General features: G+C 39.3%; 1 protein-coding gene and 1 pseudogene across 1 annotated transcript in view; both read left to right on the top strand.

The window, feature by feature from the left end:
• The window catches only part of LOC113886785, a 69,492-nt pseudogene extending 65,959 nt beyond the window's left edge, over positions 1-3,533 (top strand).
• The window catches only part of PRRG1 (proline rich and Gla domain 1), a 144,004-nt gene that overhangs the window by 66,051 nt on the left and 57,379 nt on the right, over positions 1-20,574 (top strand). Inside the window, exon 3 of the mRNA XM_027533252.1 lies at positions 15,298-15,458. Coding sequence (XP_027389053.1) covers positions 15,298-15,458 — 161 coding nt within the window. The remainder of the gene's footprint in view (positions 1-15,297; positions 15,459-20,574) is intronic.

The raw sequence follows: 20,574 nt of genomic DNA, 5'->3' as shown, positions 1-20,574 counted from the left end.
CCTCATTAGAACTGACTCAAATGCATTCCTTTTTATGACTGAGTAATATTCCATTGTATATATGTACCACAATTCCTTTATCCATTCATCTGTCAATGGACATCTAGATCTCTTCCACATCCTAGCTATTGTAAATAGTGCTGCAATGAACATTGGGGTCCATGTGTCTTTTTCAAATGTGGTTTCCTCAGAGTATATGCCTAGTAGTGGGATTGCAGGGTTACATGGTAGTTTTATTCCTAGTTTTTTAAGGAATCTCCATACTATTTTCCATAGTGGCTGTATCAATTTACATTCCCACCAACAGTCAAATAGGATCTTTTTATTTTGCATAATTTGGTTTTTAGGAAGTGAGATGTCACTTGAAAATTCTAGTGAGACTTAGTTGTTCTAAGGAAAGTTGTGTCCATCCATTTGTGATAAGAAATGTCTATTTATACCCATTTTAGCAGAAAAAAACTTGAAGGCATTGTATGTACACACAACTGACTGAATGATGGTATCAAAAGTTTAGAAGCAAGGAAATATGAGTGTGACATTTTATAAAAATGTTTATAGTATATAAATCTGAGCACAGGATTTGATGGGGAGGGTATCTTGTTGATTTTTGCTTCTTGTTTGTTTTTATTGTTGGTTTGGGAGATGGTGATTGCTTGGCTGAAAAATAATATATTCATATCCCCAAAGAATTTGAATGCAATACACTACTCCCACTTAACAAAAATCTTTCCAAGTATAAAATTTTACAGTAACAACTGAAAAGACCTAAGAAATCATACATATAAACCTTAGGTTAACAAATTAGGAGACAGGCCCAGATAAATTTGGCAACAAATGCAGAATCATGTAGCCAGTTTAGTCCCAGAGCTGGACAGAAATCCGCATACCTGACTACAAATTCAGGATCTTTCCTCCCTTCCATACTCTGCCTGAATTTTCATTTGTCTCAATACAGGGTTGGTGAAAGCAGTGAACAGATACTGGCTTTCTCAGACTTCAAACAGAGAGTCTCAAAAGGCAGTTTCATATGACTAACAACAGAAGGCTCAAATAAATGGATAACTTAGCATCTTACACAGTCTTTTATGAGAAATTCACAACTAAACAAGATATTAGATGTATTTAAAAAAGAGAAAAATAACCTCTTAGTACGCGGACTCCTTATAGTTTCAGATTGTGGCACACCAACATTTACACAACACCGACTAGGAACAAACTTTCTATTTGAATAAATACATGTTGCCGATTGCTGAAAGTGAAAGTTGCTCAGTCGTGTCCAACTCTTTGTGACCCTATGGACTATATACTCCATAGAATTCTTCAGGCCAGAATACTGGAGTGGGTAGCCAGATTCCCTCCTCCAGGGGCTCTTCCCAACCCAGGGATTGAACCCAGGTCTCCCGCATTGCAGGCAGATTCTTTACCAGCTGAGCCACAAAGCTGAGGCCGATCTTTTGTATTAAAAAAACAAAAACAAAACAAACGTGAAAACACCATACTGCGTGCATCAGAACGTGCCAGCAGCAGCAGGCATGCGCATGCGTAAAGATGGCGGGACTCGTGTTCTGAGTGCCGTAGATCAGTGTGCTTTCTTTCCGCTAGCGTTCCAGCTCCCAGGGGCGTGGGGCAGCGGTGTGCCAGAGGGCCGGCCTAGCCACGTTGAGCATCTGATCACAACAGGGGCCAGGTTCGTGCTTGTCCCCCGGGACCGGTGTGTTGGAAGCGGTGCCCGACTTGAGTGGGAGAAGGCGGGAGAGCTCGTGCAGTGCGAGGCGAGGGCCAGCCGGGCAGCATGAGTCAGCAGCAGCCTGCTTGGGAGCCACGCAGCTTGCATGTGGACCGGGTGGAGGAGAAGACTGTGTGCGGTGAATCCAAAGACCCCGTCTGCACGAAGGACCTGCGCCCATTAAAAGTAAGAGTTAATTTAGAAGATAGTACGCAACAGGTGTCCATGAAAAAAGGCCCAGGTATGAAGAGACGTCGGTGTAATTCATCCCTGTCTGATTTAACTCCAAGATTTATGGCTCTTCTCAGATCTAGTCCAGAAGGTGTTCTTGACTTAAATAAAGCTGCAGAAGCACTGGGAATACCAAAACGAAGATTGTATGATGTCACCAATGTCTTAAGTGGAATCAAGCTGGTTGAAAAAAAGTCTAGGAGCCATATTCAATGGATAGGACCTGATCTTAATGAATTGGAGATACGGCCCAAACAGAGGCAGCTGGAGGCGGAACTTCTTGACTTATCAGCGAAAGAAGCATCTCTGGATGAATTAATTAAGGATTGTTCTCAACAGTGGGATGAGTTACTAGCGGACAGAGAAAAGAAGAGGCTAGCATATGTGTCATATGAAGATATTCATAGCCTTGACATCTTCCGTGAACAGACTGTAGTTGCAGTTAAATCTCCGCCTGATACCAGTTTGGATCTTTTAATTCCCCTAGAGGGTTCTGTCTCACTAAATATGAAGAGCACCACAGGACCTATCGATGTTTATGTATGTGAAATGGCGGAGGATCTCTCAAGTAATGAAACATCGGATGGTGTAGGAAGCTCTTCCTCCGAAAGCACACAGCCAGAACACCCTCACCCTGAGAAAGAAGAAGATCCTCCAGAGCAGAGTGAAGAGTTGATTGAAGTGAAAACTAATGGCATGTGAGGATCCAGGTATTGAATCTTTGGGGACATCCGGGTGGGTGAATTACACACCAGATGTGATTTTCAGAGGAATAAATCATCCTCGATGCTTTCTCATTCTCCCTTACAGCAATAAGGCCAGGAGTAACTTCGGGCAGTTCACTACTTAGATTACTAGATAATTATGGTTTCTGCATTTGAAAACAACTTTAAAAAAAATTAATTATTCCCTGTTTTTTTTGCCAGTGAAATAGACATCTTGCCTCCTGAGATTACTGCATCACACAGAGTATCATTGAAACTGTTGGGCAGGCTGGATGGACAGCTCTTTGTGGACTCTGCCCTTTGCTGCATGGATCAGGTGTTTTATCACAAGAGAAATTGCCTTAATATGGGTTCATGTCTGCAATGGATAGGGGTATGCATGCATCTGGACATGATGTCTTTGTTTATATTTGTATAATGTTTAGATTGCTTATAAAATATTTCAAAGACTGTTTACCCTTGTGCAACCAAAATAATGTCTATATGGAAAGTAACAGGTGTATTCTCTAATTTTTCTGGTATTTATAACTGACCAGAACCCTCTGAATGAGGGTTAGAGAAGAGTTTTTTCCAAACTTCTGTATGTAGAGGTATCATAAATATGCTGTATCCTTAAAGTTTGTGAAATTACTGTATTTCACTATGGTTCCCAGTGTTAAAATTGGACTTGAAGGTCCCTACAGATTGATTGTGTTGGAGCAGACTGGTGGCATGCCCCCAGGCTTTGGGGGCAAGTGTAGAAATGCCATCAGATCATGGTTTAATAATTCCTTGCAAGATGTGAATTCAGTCATGGTGACAATTGAAAACTATTTTGGCCTTTAAAAAAATTAAAAAAAATGTTTACTGTGGACCATTGTTAAAGTCTATTGAATTTGTTACGGTATTGTTTCTGTTCTGTGTTTTTGGTTTTGTGGTCTTAGCTCCTCAACCAGGGATTGAACACACACCCCTGCATTGGAAGGCAAAGTCTTAACCACTGGACCACCATGGGAGTCCCCTATTTTAACCTTTTTTGCAAGCAGATTCTGTAATATGTTTCTGTATGTCACCTTGCTCTTCAGTCAAAGGGGTTTACTTATGATGACCTAATGGTACCCTGCCCTCTCTCCAGCTCTAGTCAATCATTTCCAGGTACCTATTATTTCCACTTCATTGGGCAAAGCATTTACCACTCTGTGCCTCAGTTTACTCAGTAGTTTGCCATTAGACTATGAGCTCCTTGAGGGACTTTGTCTTATTGTTAAGCCCACTGCCTTGCACCAACATCTGGCACATAAAAAGTGCTACATAAATGTTTGAACAAATTAGTGAGTGAGTCAGTGAATGGTAAAATTAGACTAATAATACTTGGCTTGTGTAGCATACAAGGTTCCTGTGTCATTCAAATTCATATCTTAAGCTTCTCTTGCTTTCAAAGAAAGAATTGAAGCAACATGGAATTAAAACCATGTATAAAAAGAGCATAGGAATCAAAAATCAAAATATTGGAAGATAATACTGAGCATTTAGGAATTGCACACCTGTGAGCTCCAGTGGCTTTTGCCAGTCCTGCCCCTCTGCTGAACACAAGCCTCCTCCCTCCTAGTAGTCCCTGCCAACTGCCTTTGCCAGTCTGGGACTGCTCACTGTGCTCCTTGGGCACAGGTGATGAACATGAGAGTTTTAGCAGAAGGTGTGTGTATCAGTCAGGTGCTCCTTGGACAGGGCCAGGCTGTGCATTGTAGAGTTGGCAGCTGTCACTTATATGTGATGACTAAACATGAGAGTGGATGAGGTCACCTAATTAGAGGGAAGGAGAAGAGGAGAGGCCAGTTAACATTTATTTTAAGGGAAAAGACAGCAGAAAAAGCCTTTCCTGAGAGGGAAGAGTGAGAGGAAGGGGAAAAACAACTGAAGAAGGTGGTGCCCCCAAAACCCAACAAAGGAAGCATGGCCACAAGTGATAGCATCCTTTCTAAACAGCAGTTTCTTACTTGTGAGATATGACAAATACTCTACTTTGCAAAATGTTCTGAGTAAAATGAGATCATGTAAACAAAAGCCCTCTGTAAACTTGTAAATAACCTCAAAGGGCCTCCTATCTCTTTCCTCGTCAGATCCACCAACTTTCATTTCTTGTTGCTGTCAGTGTGTTGATCTAGTTCAGCTCACCCCTAGTCCCTTCTACTTCTCGGCTTTAATGTGCAAAATAAGCTTTCCAGTCTTATAGCCAGGCTCATGGATGAGGGATGAGTAAATTAATCCTTGCTAAGTCTAAGGGAGCTAGGGCTCCCTTATAGGTAAAACAGAAGTTCGAATGCATCACCTTGGTCGTGTTTTGTTTCTAAGTTTATGGGTATGAGTGACTTCTGCATAAATAATGTCTTACTATCCTTAATATCCACAATGATTATGTCAGATATTGAATAGCTACCTGAACTATCAAATAACCCAAATATCAGTAGAAAATAATTTAGGATATTTTGTTACAGCTACTCATTCATGCTTCTCTAAATATGTATATCTGTCATGTGTGTGATTTTCAATTCTCAATCCTTAAGAGCTTCTTTCTAATCTTTCGTTAAAATTCTCATGATGACAGACTTAGCACACATTTGACAAAAATTGAAGTTAACAAAAGTAAGCATGTAAGGTATGGTAAAGGATACTTCCTTATGAGTTTCTTATAAAATCAAGTCCTTCTTAAATAAGGACCAGAAATAGTCCATAATTTATATTCTGAAGAATTTCTGAAATTTTTGAAAATAATTTTATTTATTTATTCACTTATTTTTGGCTGTGCTGGGGCTTCGTTGCTTCCCAGGCTTTTCTCTAGTTACGGAGATCATGGACTACTCTCTAGGTGTGGTGCACAGGCTTCTCATTGCGGTGGCTTCTCTTGTTGCAGAGCATGGGTTCTAGGGCACATGGGCTTTGGTAATTGTGGTTTCTGGGCTCTAGAGCACTGGCTCGCTAGTTGTGGCACATGGGCTTAGTTGCTCCATGGCATGTGGGATCGTCACAGATCAGGAATCCATGTCTCCTGCACAGGCAGGCAGATTCTTTACCAATGAGCCACCAGGGAAGCCCTCAAAATTTTAAATCTCATGATATCCTCAGAATATTTATGAATCATCAAAGTAGCCACTGCTGCTGCTGCTGCTGCTGCTAAGTCGCTTCAGTCGTGTCTGACTCTGTGCGACCCCATAGATGGCAGCCCACCAGGCTCTGCCAGCCCTGGGATTCTCCAGGCAAGAACACTGAAGTGGGTTGCCATTTCCTTCTCCAATGTATGAAAGTGAAAAGTGAAAGTGAAGTCGCTCAATCGTGTCTGACTCTAGCGACCCCATGGACTGCAGCCCACCAGACTCCTCCATCAATGGGATTTTCCAGGCAAGAGTACTGGAGTGGGGTGCCATTGCCTTCTCCAAGTAGCCACTACTTGACACTAACTAATTGAAAGGACCTATGAGATTCTCATAAGGTATTATAAAGGTATGGACTACCCTGGTGGCTCAGTGGTAAAGAATCCGCCTGCCAATCCAGGAAACGTGGGTTCAATCCCTGGGTCAGGAAGATCCCCTGGAGGAGGGAATGAAAACCCAATCTAGTATTCTTACCTGGGAAATCCCATGGACAGAGGAGTCTGGCGGGGCTATGGTCCATAGTGTCACAAAGGGTTGGACTTGACTTAGTGACTGAACAACAATGATGAAGGTATGGTGCAGCAGGAGAAAGATGGCTCCTAAGCCCATTTTTTGTAACACAGGATATGCTTTGTCTTCTCAGTGAGAACAGTCAAGATACATGCAAGATAACCTTGGTCTCAGGGGTGCCAGAGGACAAGTTTACTGAGAATCTTTGATATTTAATGGTCATATAGCTGAAATTAGGCTGCATGCCATCAGTGCAAACCATCAATCTATACATTTTTCAATAAACTAGACAGGCTAGTACAGAGTGCCTCCAAGGGCTTTAAACAGCATTGTATAAAGCTTGTACATTTCATCCCAAACTTGACCATGGAGACCAGACTTCCAGGCATCCCTGGAGTTAATCATACAGACTCACTGCAAATTAATCCTATCGTTGATCAATTATTCTTTCTTTTCTAAGTGTATTTTTTTATCATCTTGGTAAATAAATCTCTTGTTTTTCCTTTAATGAAATAACTGCTACCAGGACAGTGACAACAAATCATACTCTTGTTTATTGAGCTCCAGTCTTTGCCAGGCTCTGAGCAAAGCACCTTATGTCCAATACCTACCTCATTTATAACTGAGGTTGGTGCTGTTATTCCAGTTTTACAGATGAGGAAGGGAAGCTTAGGGTTTTGGCTTTCCTCACATAGCTGTTTGCTTTAATGCCTCTTCCTTACTTTGTAAATGTGTAGCTGATGGGTACCATTTAACAAAGTTGGGATACCAGTGAGATCACATTCATTACTCAAATTAACCACAGCCCCTGAAAATATGAGAATGTCTTTCTTTCTTCCCTTACCAGCCCTGTTCCTGTGGGACATGTAGGAACTCTAGGGTTGCACCTGAAGTCTAGAGGAGTACATCCTGTGAGGAGTGATGAAGATGAAGGAGTAGTAGGATGTGAAGCTCACCTTCTCCCACAAATAGAGGAGTACATCCTGCCTCCTGCACCGAAGAAAGATAATGGAATGCTAGGCGCATTTGTAGGAAGTCTCCCTTTTTTCTTGCTCTTCATGTTGTTGCTGGCGTATAGTGAATAGTGAAGTCGCTCAGTCATGTCTGACTCTTTGCGACCCTGTGGACGGTAGCCTACCAGGCTTCTCTGTCCACAGGATTCTCCAGGCAAGAATACTGGAGTGGGTTACCATTTCCTTTTCCAGGGGATCTTCCCGACCCAGGGATCAAACCCGGGTCTCCCGCATTGGAGGCAGACACTTTAACCTCTGAGCCGTCTTACACTGAAACCTGGGCACCCAAACCAGGCTTTTGGATACCCAGCAATTCCAAGGACAGTAGAGGAGCCACTTCCTGAACTGAGGCATAGGTTTGCCCTGGCTGGGCTGGTAGTAATTACCAGCAGCACTAGGGAAAGAGGAGAACACCTTTCTACCCGGCACTTCACTCCCCTCTGCTCGCTCCATAACACAGGAAGCCTGATTGCCCAGTGTTTTGGCTACCTAGTGATTGTGTATTTCAGTTTTCATCTCCCTGGCCTCTTCCCCAGACAAGCTGGCAGAACTGGAGCAGCTAATTGGGGGAGAACTGAAGGTAACCTACAACTGAGGGGGTGTGACTGGATGGGGTGGGGACTACACTGGATTCTTTTCCTGCTAACTTTATCAGGGCCACAGTAACTAGCCCATGTGACAGGTGTCACCAACTTTCAAGTTCCAAAACGGATCTCAGTTTCCTTCCTCAAAGAGGAAACTTCGCAGCCCATTGAAACTTGATGTGCCAGATGGATTTGGGAGCACATTGGCAAGACCCAATCTGTCTTCAGAACCCCTAGGTCAGAGGTTCCCAAACTTGCTGAGTTTAAAGTACTCTTAGTTTGCAGTGGCTTTTTCATAGCAGCTATAGGCCAAAAGAAATGCCTAATAGTTCCATTTATGAAGTAATTAGGTCTAAACAACTTAATAGGTATTTATATCTTGAGAGCTTGGTCACCTCTTAAAAAGATAAATACTTCCTATTAATGCACTTGTCAAATATTGCGACTTTTACAAATTGAAGGTTTTTGGCAACCCTCTGTTCTCAGGTGATAGTTAACATTTTAGCAATCAAGTATTTTCTAATTACGGTATGTACATTACTTTTTAAAGATATAATGCTATTGCATACTTAATAGTATATAGTATAGTATAAACATAACTTTTATGGGCATTAGTTATGTTTATGCTCCTTGGAAGAAAAGCTATGGCCAACCTAGACAGCGTATTAAAAAACAGAGACATTACTTTGCCAATAAAGGTCCATTTAGTCAAAGCTATGGTTTTTCCAGTAGTCATGTATGTATGTAAGAGTTGGACTATAAAGAAAGGTGAGTGCCAAAGAATTGATGCTTTTGAACTGTGGTGTTGGAGAAGACTCTTGAGAATCCCTTGGACTGCAAGGAGATCCAACCAGTCCATCCTAAAGGAAATCAGTTCTGAGTGTTCATTGGAAGGACTGATGCTGAAGCTGAAACTCCAATACTTTGGCCACCTGATGTGAAGAACTGAATCATTGGAAAAGATCCTGATCCTGGGAAAGATTGAGGGTGGGAGGAGAAGGGGATGGCAGAGGATGAGATGGTTGGACAGAATCACTGACTCTATGGACATGAGTTTGAGTAAGCTCCAGGAGTTGGTGATGGACAGGGAGGCTTGGCGTGCTGCAGTCCATGGGATCGCAGAGTTGGACACGACTGAGTGACTGAACTGAACTTATGTGCATTAGGAAACCAAAAAACTCACACTTTGTTTTGATATTTCTTTTAAATAGCCATGCAGTTACTTACTAATTGGATGTGTGTACCTTTTGAGGATCACAAAACTTCTCACACATTCTCACTTCTTCTCACACATTCTCACTTCTTCTCACACATAGCACCTATTGTTTTTTGTTTTTTTTTTTTAATCACAGCCAAAATCCACCTTCTGTGTAGAACTACCTAATAATGAAACTGAATGACCTTCAGCTCATAGTTTGTGTGGTATCCAACCAATGTGATGTATCAATGAATTTCTCCCCAAATGTAGACTATCCAACACATCTGTCATGAATTGGCTGCAACACCTTGGGAAGCTAAGCTGCTAGTTCCTTGCCAGGAACTGGCTCTGCCCTCTTCCCACATCAGTAGGTGTCCAGCTGCTCTCCTGCTACATAACTATTGGGGCAAATCAGTGTTTCTTTCAGAACAGCAACAAAACATATGCTCCAAGCAGAGTCCAAATAGAACTGTTGTACAAATTTCAAAAGGTGCTTGCTTTTGCGAAAAGGACATTCAAGTGCTGGCTAACTAGAAACTTTGCTGTAAATGTGTTTGTTTCACAATCATATATTAACTTTGTGATGCTGCTTCATAATTGGAGGTATGGCCCATGGATTCCCAGTTTCTAGTCATTCAGATTTCAAGTTTCTCCTGTTCTGTGTTTTCATTTCCCCTCTTACTGAATCCTGTTCTATACCAAAATCTTTACTAGGCATTATGAAAGACAGAGGTTAGATCAAAATATTAATAATACGTGGGGCCCGTCCGCAAGTCTTGAGAGGGAATCAGATAGGCATACTAAAACTTCTAATAAAATTACAATATAGTTTATTTAATTGCTATAATTGAATTCTACCTAATTACTGAGAGTCTATAGCAGCTGTGTCTAATGAAGTGGGAAGTAGAATCTAGGGAGCATTTTTAGAGGATGTTACAGCTGAATAGTGTGTGTTAGTCACTCAGTTGTGTCTGACTATTGGTCGGGAAGATCCCCTGGAGAAAGGAAAGGCTACCCACTCCAGTATTCTCGCCTGGAGAATCCCATAGACAGAGGAGCCTGGTGGGCTACAGTCCATGGGGTTGCAGACAGTTGGACACAACTGAGTGACTAACACTTTCACTTCATATCTGAATAGAATAGGAGTTTGCCTGGCAGGGGAAATATTAGGTATAGCGTTATGGAGGCATGAAAAAGCCTGTATGGAGAATGACAAGATTTGGTTTGACTGAGGAATAAGCTACATGATAGGTGTAGTGGCCAAAGGCATCGCACATTGAGTTATATTTATATGTTGGGTTATATTAACCCTAAATTTCACATCTGTCCCTTTCTTTCCCTTCCTTTTGGCACCATTCTAAAGCATGATCTTATCATTTCTTAACCTGGTCTAATGTAAGTAGCGTTTCTCCTGGCCTTTATCCCTCCATTTTCTCCTCATCCTACCCCTAAATCTTGTACATATACATTTTTCTAGGTTTTTCTCTGTGAAGTATCGGTCTAAAATCTTTTTTTTTTTTTTTTTGAATATTGCTTCCTTTATTTAGCGCTTCTCTTTCAGTAAACTTTAAAAATAACTTTATTTATTTATTTATGACTGTGCTGGGTCTATCAAATAGTTTAAATATTTTAGCCTAACATTCAGTGCCTCATGACACGGCTATCAAGCCATTTCAAGTCCCATTTCCCTCTCTTCCTTTTTTAAATGGTGAACTCTGCCCTACTGGCAAGCTCATTATTCCTTATTTATGGCCCTAGGTTTATTTGATTCTAGGCCCTCACTCACTTTTTTGTTTTCGTAGGGTGTCTTTCTTCACCATCTTTGCATGTCCCTAAAAGGCCAGCCCTAATACACTTCACTCGTCCTTCTCCAGGCCTCTCTCCCATCCACCAACACACCTACCCAGAAGAAATTTGCCTGCCTGCCAACTTCATGGGGTCGCTAAGAGTTGGACATGACTGAGCGACTTCACTTTCACTTTTCACTTTCACGCATTGGAGAAGGAAATGGCAACCCACTCCAGTGTTCTTGCCTGAAGAATCCCAGGGACGGGGGAGCCTGGTGGGCTGCCGTCTCTGGGGTTGCACAGAGTCGGACACGACTAAAGTGACTTAGCAGCAGCAGCAGCCAACCTCAAACAGCATATATCTAGTTCATCTTCCATTAGAGCTGTTTGTTTATCTCTTATCTTCATTATCTGCACCAAAGAACCTTGAGGGCAAAGGCCATTTCCTATTGATCTTTGTGACTTGTCATTATCTCATTGTACATAGTCTGTGTTCAGTAAATATGTCCTAAATAAAAAGTTTTGCTCACTTAAAAATGTAAACATTTGCCACTTTAAATAATGGCTCTTTGAGTAAATTCAGACCCAAGATAAGAGAACTGATAAGATAAGGGGAGTAGAGATTTTCCACATGAGCTGTTAACTTTCAGGCCCTGCCATCTGCTGTTTTTTAGCAAATATATGCACATGATTTTACCTAGATAAAGATTTTTGACATTAAAATATCAGTTTTAGTATCCTGCAATGTTAAAAATATGCAACATGACTACATATTTTGGTTTAAGGGAGTAATTTAGGGAGTTACTTGAGCAGTCATCTTATTTCACTTATTTTTACTGTTTTCTTTTGAAGAGAAAGCATGGGTGAGAGCTATTTATTTTGAAATTATGAAAAAGTAGCTATGTTTTTTTAATTAATATACTTATTTTATGGTGGTATTTCAGTCTTAGAGTTGAAATATTTTCCTTAGTGAGGATGTTCCCTAACTGAATAGAAAACAGCTTAGGTTTTTCCTTATGTACTTTAATGAGACAAGAACATGTTTGAATACCACCTCAGTGTTGTGTTCTTAGAGTAGATTTACAGTCTGTATACTTGTCATATCATGTCATCTCTGAAGAAGGCATACACATGATTCTGGACAGCTCTGGGGTACCTCACACATTTTGATGAAAAGGAGGTAGAGGAAAATAATCAACCTTAGTTTCAAACATTAAGTCCAAACACAAGCCCCTGCATCATGGAGATTGCCCAGCGTTTTAGGAAGAAATAGTCTGATCTTACCTTATAGGTTCAAGATGCCACCTTTCCCTTATTTTGCTTTCGCATAGAAAGGATCCCAATTCTGACATCACCCATTAGATTTCCAAATTACTTTGATTAGGACTGGAAAATACTCTTCCACAATTTCCTGTTCCCTAATATATGGCAGACATGTTGTCATTCAGTCGCTAAGTTGTGTTCGACTCTTTGTGACCCTATGGACTGCAGCACACCAGGCTTCCCTGTCCTCTGCTATCTCCTGGAGTTGCTCAGACTCCTGTCCATTGAGCCAGTGATGCCATTCAGCCATCTCATCTTCTGTCACCCCCTCTCCTTTTTGTCTTCAATATTTCCCAGGACATAACTAATCTGTAACAGTATCTTTCCTACTAGTCAGATTCTTGTTCCAAGTGGTAACTTCTAATTGACCATATTTGGCAAGTGAGATAAAAACCTCCTTGCCAGGTTATTGCATCTAGAGGTCTCAGTATTATATCACGTTGCCTCCCAGTACAAGAAATACACAGGAGATGTTTGTAGAATGCTCTTGGTAATTTGGTTAGGCTGGAATTAGAAGGGCTGTGTCCTGCTGTACATTACCTTATAATTGTGTGATCTTCTGAATTAGTCTGCATTCTGATTTTAGGAGTCAGCTGCTTTCCTTGACACATTTTTCAACGTAGACAGCATGTAAGATTTTCCCTTAGGAGAATTTAGGGTTTTTCCCCTCTTAAAAGCTTAAAATACAATATTATTGATTGGTTTATTTTCAATAAACCTGTCACCAAAAGTTAAGGAAGCCTTAGACTTCATTGACATATCTGAAAGTGAAAGTTGCTCAATCATGTCTGACTCTTTGCGACCCCATGGACTATACAGTCCATGGAATTTTCCAGGCCACAATACTGGAGTGGTTAGCCTTTCCCTTCTCCAGGGGATCTTCCCAACCCAGGGATCGAACCCAGGTCTCCCGCATTGCAGGTGGATTCTTTACCAGCTGAGCCACCAGGGAAGCCCAAGAATACTGAAGTGGACAGCCTATCCCTTCTCTGGTGGATCTTCCCGAACCAGGGATCAAACCAGGGTCTCCTGCATTGCAGGCAGATTCTTTACCAGCTGAGCTACCAGGGAAGCACAATTGACATATCTAGTGTGTCTAAAAACAAGGAAGCTGATAGCCATGATTAGTTTTGTACTTGTCAGACCACACTCAGTGTAGAATATAGCATTTAATGTGATAAAGATGATACAGGGACTCCTATATATTTTTCTGGTATATGACCAACAGATGAAGGAACAAGACATGTTTATCCTAGAAAAGAGAAGCCTCAACGGAAGTCAGTTACCATCTTCATGTATTAGTTGGCCTATTGTATGGAAGAGAATTGTTTCTCATTGCCATAAATAAGACCGGTGACTAGAAGTTGTTAATTCAGTGAAATGTCCCTTGGAAAAGGGCTCCATAGTCAAATAAATGTGACATACGCATGTGTTGTGTTTGTTTTCTGGAGATTTCAAATATATATTAAATACATAGTAAGAGTCCTAAAAAGTCATACAGTAAAAGATCTTTTTGCATTTGTTAATCCCAGCATTCCATAAACACCTTCCTCAGAACTAATTTTCTAAGGATCTCCCATTTGAGTAGTGGTTTTCAAACTGTGGGGAGTGGGCCCAGCAGCACCAGTGTGACCTGGGCTCTTACTTGAAATGCAGCTTCTTGGCTCTACCCCAGCCCTGTGCAATCAGAGACTCTGGGAGGTAGGCCCAGCAGGATGTGTGATAGTAAGTCCAACAAGAGATGCTCATGCAGCTAAACTGAAAAGCACTGGCAGAAAATTCTACTATTACTCTCCAACTCAGCAGCACCCTTTTATGTTCTAGGATTTCTTCTAATGATTTTTTATGATTCTGTGATCCATTTTTATCGCTACTTAACCCTTCTGAGGCACAGAAGGAAGGAAGACATACCATAGTTTTCAGTGTACCCATCTAACTTGTATCAATTTGGATATTTTAAAGAGTCCTAAGTAATGAATCTGTATCCTCTATAAAGTCAAATACACACTTCTAAAATTGAGGTAAACCTTAAATTCATTCCTGTTGTTGCCATTTTTAAGCGAATATTTACTTATTTTCATTTAACTTCAAAATGTTTTTTCCCCCCCAAAATTTGGCCTTTTTTTCCCCTTAATTTTCTGAAGGATCTATTATGTACCTTGTCACATGTCAGAGGTCTTTAAGCTTAGGGTATTTTCTAATTTATTTGCTCTAGCAGAAGATTAAATTCTGGTAGCATTCTATTTATCTTTTCAAACAAGCATGACCATTTTAGACAAATGTAATTGAAGTTTAGTTTAAAATGAATCTGTACATAAAAATTATTTCCCACAAGTGTGCATTATAACCATTGCCTTATTTTACTGGTATCATGAATGTGCATTTTGAATGTTTATATGAAATGCCTCTACAAGTCAGAACAATTTTCTTTTTCTGAAGGACATCAAAATGGGGTTAAATATATTAACATGTCAAAATATATTCAAGCTAAGTGCATTTAGAACAAAATGACTATTAATATTCTTTGGAATGAATTATGGCCAAATTTATCTTAATTTCTTGATAGTATTTTGTCACCTCTTCTTTTCACATGAGTAAAGGTGCTTTGGGTTTACATAATTAGGTCAATTGGAGTTTTATTTATTTTTAGTTAGGGGTAACAAAGACTGATAGTCCACAGACTGGATTTTTATTTCATTGCTGCTATCCACCAGCAGAATGCCTGGGGCGTTCTCTTACAGTAATGAATGCATGCATGTACTGGTTTCATTATTGCTATATTTAAACACCCATGGTTGGCAGGAATGTGCTAAAGTCTGGATATAGGATAGTTCATTATGTCACTGTCCCTGCCCAGGGCAACTGCCACTGAAAGGACACACATGATGAGGAAGACAGCAGATGGATGGGGTGGTTGAGAGCCGAGTGTTACTTCCTTGCTGACCTAGAGAAAGAGGTTGAGGGTGTTGGCTATGTTCTCTAAAGAGCGTCTAGCAGACTTCATTTTGTACAGTAACTTTCCACATGTACTTTTAATTACAATTTTATGCTTATTATTATATCTCTTTGTAGTTTTTCTCACTGGAGAAAAAGCCAATTCAGTATTAAAACGCTACCCAAGAGCGAATGGACTCTTCGAAGAAATAAGACAGGGCAACATTGAGCGTGAATGCAAAGAAGAAGTCTGTACATTTGAAGAGGCAAGAGAAGCTTTTGAAAATAACGAAAAAACTGTGAGTATATTGGCAGTCTTTTAAAATATTCATAGATTTGCCTACCTTTGTGATGTATATTTAAAACCTGCATTCCCAAACGTGTGCGTTGCTATCAGTTAAAAACTAGCCTCTCAAAGAGCTAACTCTAAGTGTGGTCTCTAAGAACACAATGTGGGTCAGAGGTCTCGGTCCACTTTCCTGTGTGCTGATCTGTGTTTGAGAGCTCCATTTCCATAGGACCCTGCTGAGCTGAGTTTGATCATCCGTGCAAGGGCTAAGTAAGCATGTTTTACGCAAGGCTTTGTCCAGGAAAGTTGCAGATACCATCATGACCCTACCATGCTTGATCACAGAGAAAGTACAGAGAAAGCTGATAGATAGTGACGCTGTTTTAAAACATTTTACTTCTACCAGAGAAAAGACATATCAGAACTCCCCTCCCCATTCTGACAATGGTGTACATTCTTTGAAACTGCTTTACAGTAGGAAATGATGTTTCAGAGAGGTAGGTATTGTATAAAGATCCACTCCTGTACGCTGCTGTGAAAAAAACACTACTTGAGAAACAAGTGGTGTGGGATGTGCTCAGGGGACATCAGATAATCTCAGGAGCAGTGGATGCAGAAATTTTAAAGAAAGATGATGTGGTTTCTTGTTAGGTAAGGAAAGATCCAGGGGCGAAGAGGAAGGAATTCAAGGAGAGATGAGCAGAGAGGCAGTGTTGCTAGATTTCGGTGCGCACAGCAAAGGCAAAATCAGTGTATAAAGTGATCAGCTGTGAGCGTCAGGGTTTTTAACTCTGAAGTCCCACAGGTAAAAACAGGGAAAAGAATACATCATCTATCATGCCATCATGCAATCACAAAACACTCTTAGCTTTTAAATTTATTTCCAGCTTTTTTATGTTGTATCTGCTTACTCCTTGTGGGTTTTTTTCTTCCCATACTTTTTCTTCTTATAAAAGTAATACATGTTTATTGTAGAGACATTGAAAATATGGTAAAACATAAAAATGAATAAAATTACTTGAATTTTTAGTACTATCAGTTTTATAATTTTGGTATTTATCATTCTAGCCTATTCATAGTACATAGATAATTTTAATAACAATAAGATTATAGTATAAATAGTATTTTGTAGCATGGAGTTTCTGATAAAACCTGGCTCATGTACTTAAAAATTAGGTTTTGATATTGTGTTTTTCCAAAAAAGTACAAATTTTAGATACTCTACTGTGGTTTTCATATAGTGCCTTTTCATCCTGCTTTATCATGTTCCTTTAAAGGAAAGGTAAGAACTTTAGTGGGAAGATACTTTGACACTACGTAAAAATGTTCTGTTCTCCAGCAAACTTCTACCCACTAGTTTTAACATCTGCTATTGATAGTTCTTGACTGAATCAATGAAATTCTAGTTTAACATAATGCTAAATGGTGAGTTTCTGACTCCATCGTTAAGTGTACATTTGTTAGCTGGCAGTCTACTATGCACAAAAATTTTCCCTTGATCTATCTCTTTCATAGACCATTTTATTCTGTGAGTTATAATCCATTACTGTCAGTGTTTTGATCAAAATATCTTAAATTTGGCTAATGGAAATTTCTTCAAACCAGCTTCTCTGTCTCTTTGACATGTCCTTATCATTTTTGTTTTTTTTTTAATGTTTTGGCTCAGCAAGGTGCTCCAGGATACTGTTGTACTTTGCCTGCCTGCCCCAGTCTTGGCATTGGTTGTTTCTCTGAGGAGCCTTGCTTGCTTTTAGTTAGGAATAATATTTAGAAACCAAGATCTGGGAGCTAGAGTGTTTTCATTGCTGTCAGAGTATCATTGTTTCTGGATGTTCCAACAACAGAGCGAGGGAAAAAAATGATACATGTATATGCATATAAATGTGTGTGTGTGTATGCACGCACACGTGTCTGTGTGTGTTAGGGACCTGCATATTCATCCTGCTAATCTCCAGTTCCAACACCCCTCAGGGTTTCTCTTTTCCCCATTATGTATTTGTATGTGAAATGTAAATATTCTTCATAGATGTTCTTCCACAGTGAGAAGCCTGGCTGTCAATTACACCAGTATATTAACTCATTTGCCCAGTTCTACAGCACACATACAGTGGTTTTATAATTTTAATGCCCATATCATAATAGGGAGGGAAAAATGTTTATGTTCATCTATCTGTCCCTTCTGAAAGTCATTCTGTATGTATTCACAGAGCTTACTCTGTTTAAAAAAATCTTGACAGGACTTCCTTGTAAGGATATGTCACCATTTTTTCAGCCGGTCTGTTGTATTTTGGCGTTAAGTAGTTTTCACTAGTTTTACAATTACAGATAACGCTATAGTAAATCATTTTGCATGATAGGAAGTACATCTTCAGTGTAAATTCTTAGAATTGGATTGCTTATCAAGGGTTGATGTGTGTATAGGTTTGTTAGAATTTGCCAGAAAGCTCGTAATGTTTTACATTCCCCCCAGATATTTGAGAGAGTGCCTATTCCCTCACAGTCTGACTAGCAGGGTGTGACATGGTATCTTGGTTGTGTTTCAGTTTACAATTCTCTTATGAGTGAAGTTGTGTATTTTGCCATGTATTATGGTCCATTATTATATCTATTTTGTGTGTTGTCTTGGCCTTTTGTTCATTTTTTTTCTATCATATTTATGGTCCTTCCCATGCCTCCCCACCCCGAATTTTTAGAAAATATATTAGAGATACTAGCCTTTATTGGTGATACATTTCAAATATGTGCTTGCAATTGTCATTTATATTTTGACTTTGCTTATGGGTTTTACTTATGCAGTTTTTTTCATTTTCATTGTAGCTATACATTAAGCAAGTAGTTTATTGAATCTAGATTTTTAAATCATACTAGAAAACCTTCCTCTTAGTCCCTGGTTATAGAGGAATTCACACAATTTCTTCTAATATATTTGAATTTTTACATTTAGTCCTCTGATTCACTTAGTTTATTCTTGGGTGTGGTGTGACTTATGGATCTGATTGTTTTGCACGTAGCTATCCAGTTGTCCAAACACAATTTGTTACGAAATCCTTTGCCCCAGTGATTTTAGTTACCTTTTACCATAACCCAATTTCCGTGTGTATTTAGTGAATTTCAGGATTGTTCATATTCTAGTCCACTGGTCCATCATTCTACTTAAATGCTAGTCCACACTGTTTTAATTATAGAAGATTGTTAGCATATTTAATATAAATTACAGCTAGTTTCCTTTATAAGCTTTTTCAGTGTTTTGTTCTCATATGCCTATTTTTCCATATAAATTTTAGTACTAATGTGTCTAGCACAGAAAGAAGTCATTTGTCAGTGTTTTTATTTGGATTTCTTTCAGTTTGTAAATTAACTTAGGGAGAACTAACATCTTTAAGGTATTAAATCACCCTCTCAAGAAGAGATTTCTTTCTGTTTGTTGAAATAAGGAAAGTTTTACTGTTTTCAGAAATGTTTTATTGTTTTCATCATACAAGTTTTGCACATTCCTTAGGTTGGTTCCTGTTTCTTTGTTGCTGTTGTAAATGGGTTGTTCTTTTCCATGAAAAATTCTAACTGATTATTATTTGTGAATGTGTGAGCTATTGATCTTTTTTTAAACCTTATTGAGTTACATACAATTAACTGCACGTATATAAACTGTACAACTTGCTGAGTTTTAACATACGCATACACCTATGAAACCACAGTGAAGATAGTAAATAGATTCATCACTCCCAAAACCCCGTTGTAATTCCTCCTTCCCAGCTCTCCCCATGAACAAGACCACCCCCAGGCAATGATTCATTTGATTTTTGTTGCTACAGATTAGTATATATTTTCTAGAGTTTTCTATAAGTGAAATCATACATTATGCACTCTTTTGTCTGACTTCTGTTACTCAGCATAATTATGTTCAGATGTATCCATAGTTCACATAACAGTAGTTATTTTTATTGCTGAGTAGTATATCATTGTATGTATATGGACGTTTGAGTTGTTTCCGGTGTGAGGTTATTACAGATGAAGCTGCTATGAATATTCATGTACTGGGCTATTGACTTTTTAAAATTAATGAACCATATATATTTATTTTGACTTGAATTCTAAGAAATCCTATGGTCCAAGTTAAACTTTCAAGGATGCATTAGATTTTTAAAAACTTTTTATTTTGAGATAATTATAGATTCTTAGAGAATTGCAAAGATAACAGAGAGAGGTCCCACCAGAGCCTTTATCTACTTGGCCCTAGTGGTTACATCTTCCATAATAGTAGTGCCGTATCAAAACCGGGAAAGTGACATTGGTACTACCTGTCTGTATAGTTCTGTGCCATTTTATCACTTGTGTAGACTCCTGTAACCACCACTACAGTGAAGATGCAAAATTCTTTCATTATTACAAAATCTTCCTTAATAGTCACATCCTTTCTATCACCACTGACATCCCTAACCTCTGGTAATCACTCTTCTGTTCCCCACCTGTGTCATTATAAGAATGTTATATAATTGGAATCATATAATATGCAACCTCTTTATATTGTCTGTTTACACTCAACATAATGCTCCTGACTTCATCCAAGTTCGGTGTGTATCAATAGGTCATTCTTTTTTATTGCTGAGTAGTATTCCATGGTAATGGACTTCCTTGGTGGCTCAGATGGTAAAGAATCTGCCTGCAACGTAGGAGACCTAGGTTCGATCCCTATGATGTATCACAGTTTTTTGAACCATTCCCTCTTTGAGGGTCACCTGGGTTGCTTCCAGTTTGGGGCTATTTCAGATAAGGCTGCTATGAATATTTATGTACAGGTTTTTATGTGAACATCAGTTTTTATTTCTCTGGGGTAAATCCCCAGGAATATATTTGTTGTATGGTAAGTATATGTATAGTTCTGTAGGCTGCTGACAGATTAATTTGTCATTGTATAAATGACTATTTTAAATTCCCACCAGAGCACTGTTTGAGTGGTTGTTTCTCTGCGTACTCTCCAGCACTTGGTGTCATCACTGTTTTTTTGTTTTTAGTCATTGTGATAGATGTGTAGTGATACATTGTGGTTTTAATTTCCATTTCCATAGTGGCCATAGGAACATCTTTTCATATGCTTATTTTCCATTTATATATTCTCTTCTGTGAAA

The sequence above is a fragment of the Bos indicus x Bos taurus genome, chromosome X, assembly GCF_003369695.1.
Source record: "Bos indicus x Bos taurus breed Angus x Brahman F1 hybrid chromosome X, Bos_hybrid_MaternalHap_v2.0, whole genome shotgun sequence".
In the NCBI taxonomy this organism is placed as follows: Eukaryota; Metazoa; Chordata; class Mammalia; order Artiodactyla; family Bovidae; genus Bos; species Bos indicus x Bos taurus.
The sequence above is the reverse complement of the archived record's forward strand: the minus strand, read 5'-3'. Positions and strand labels throughout refer to the sequence as shown.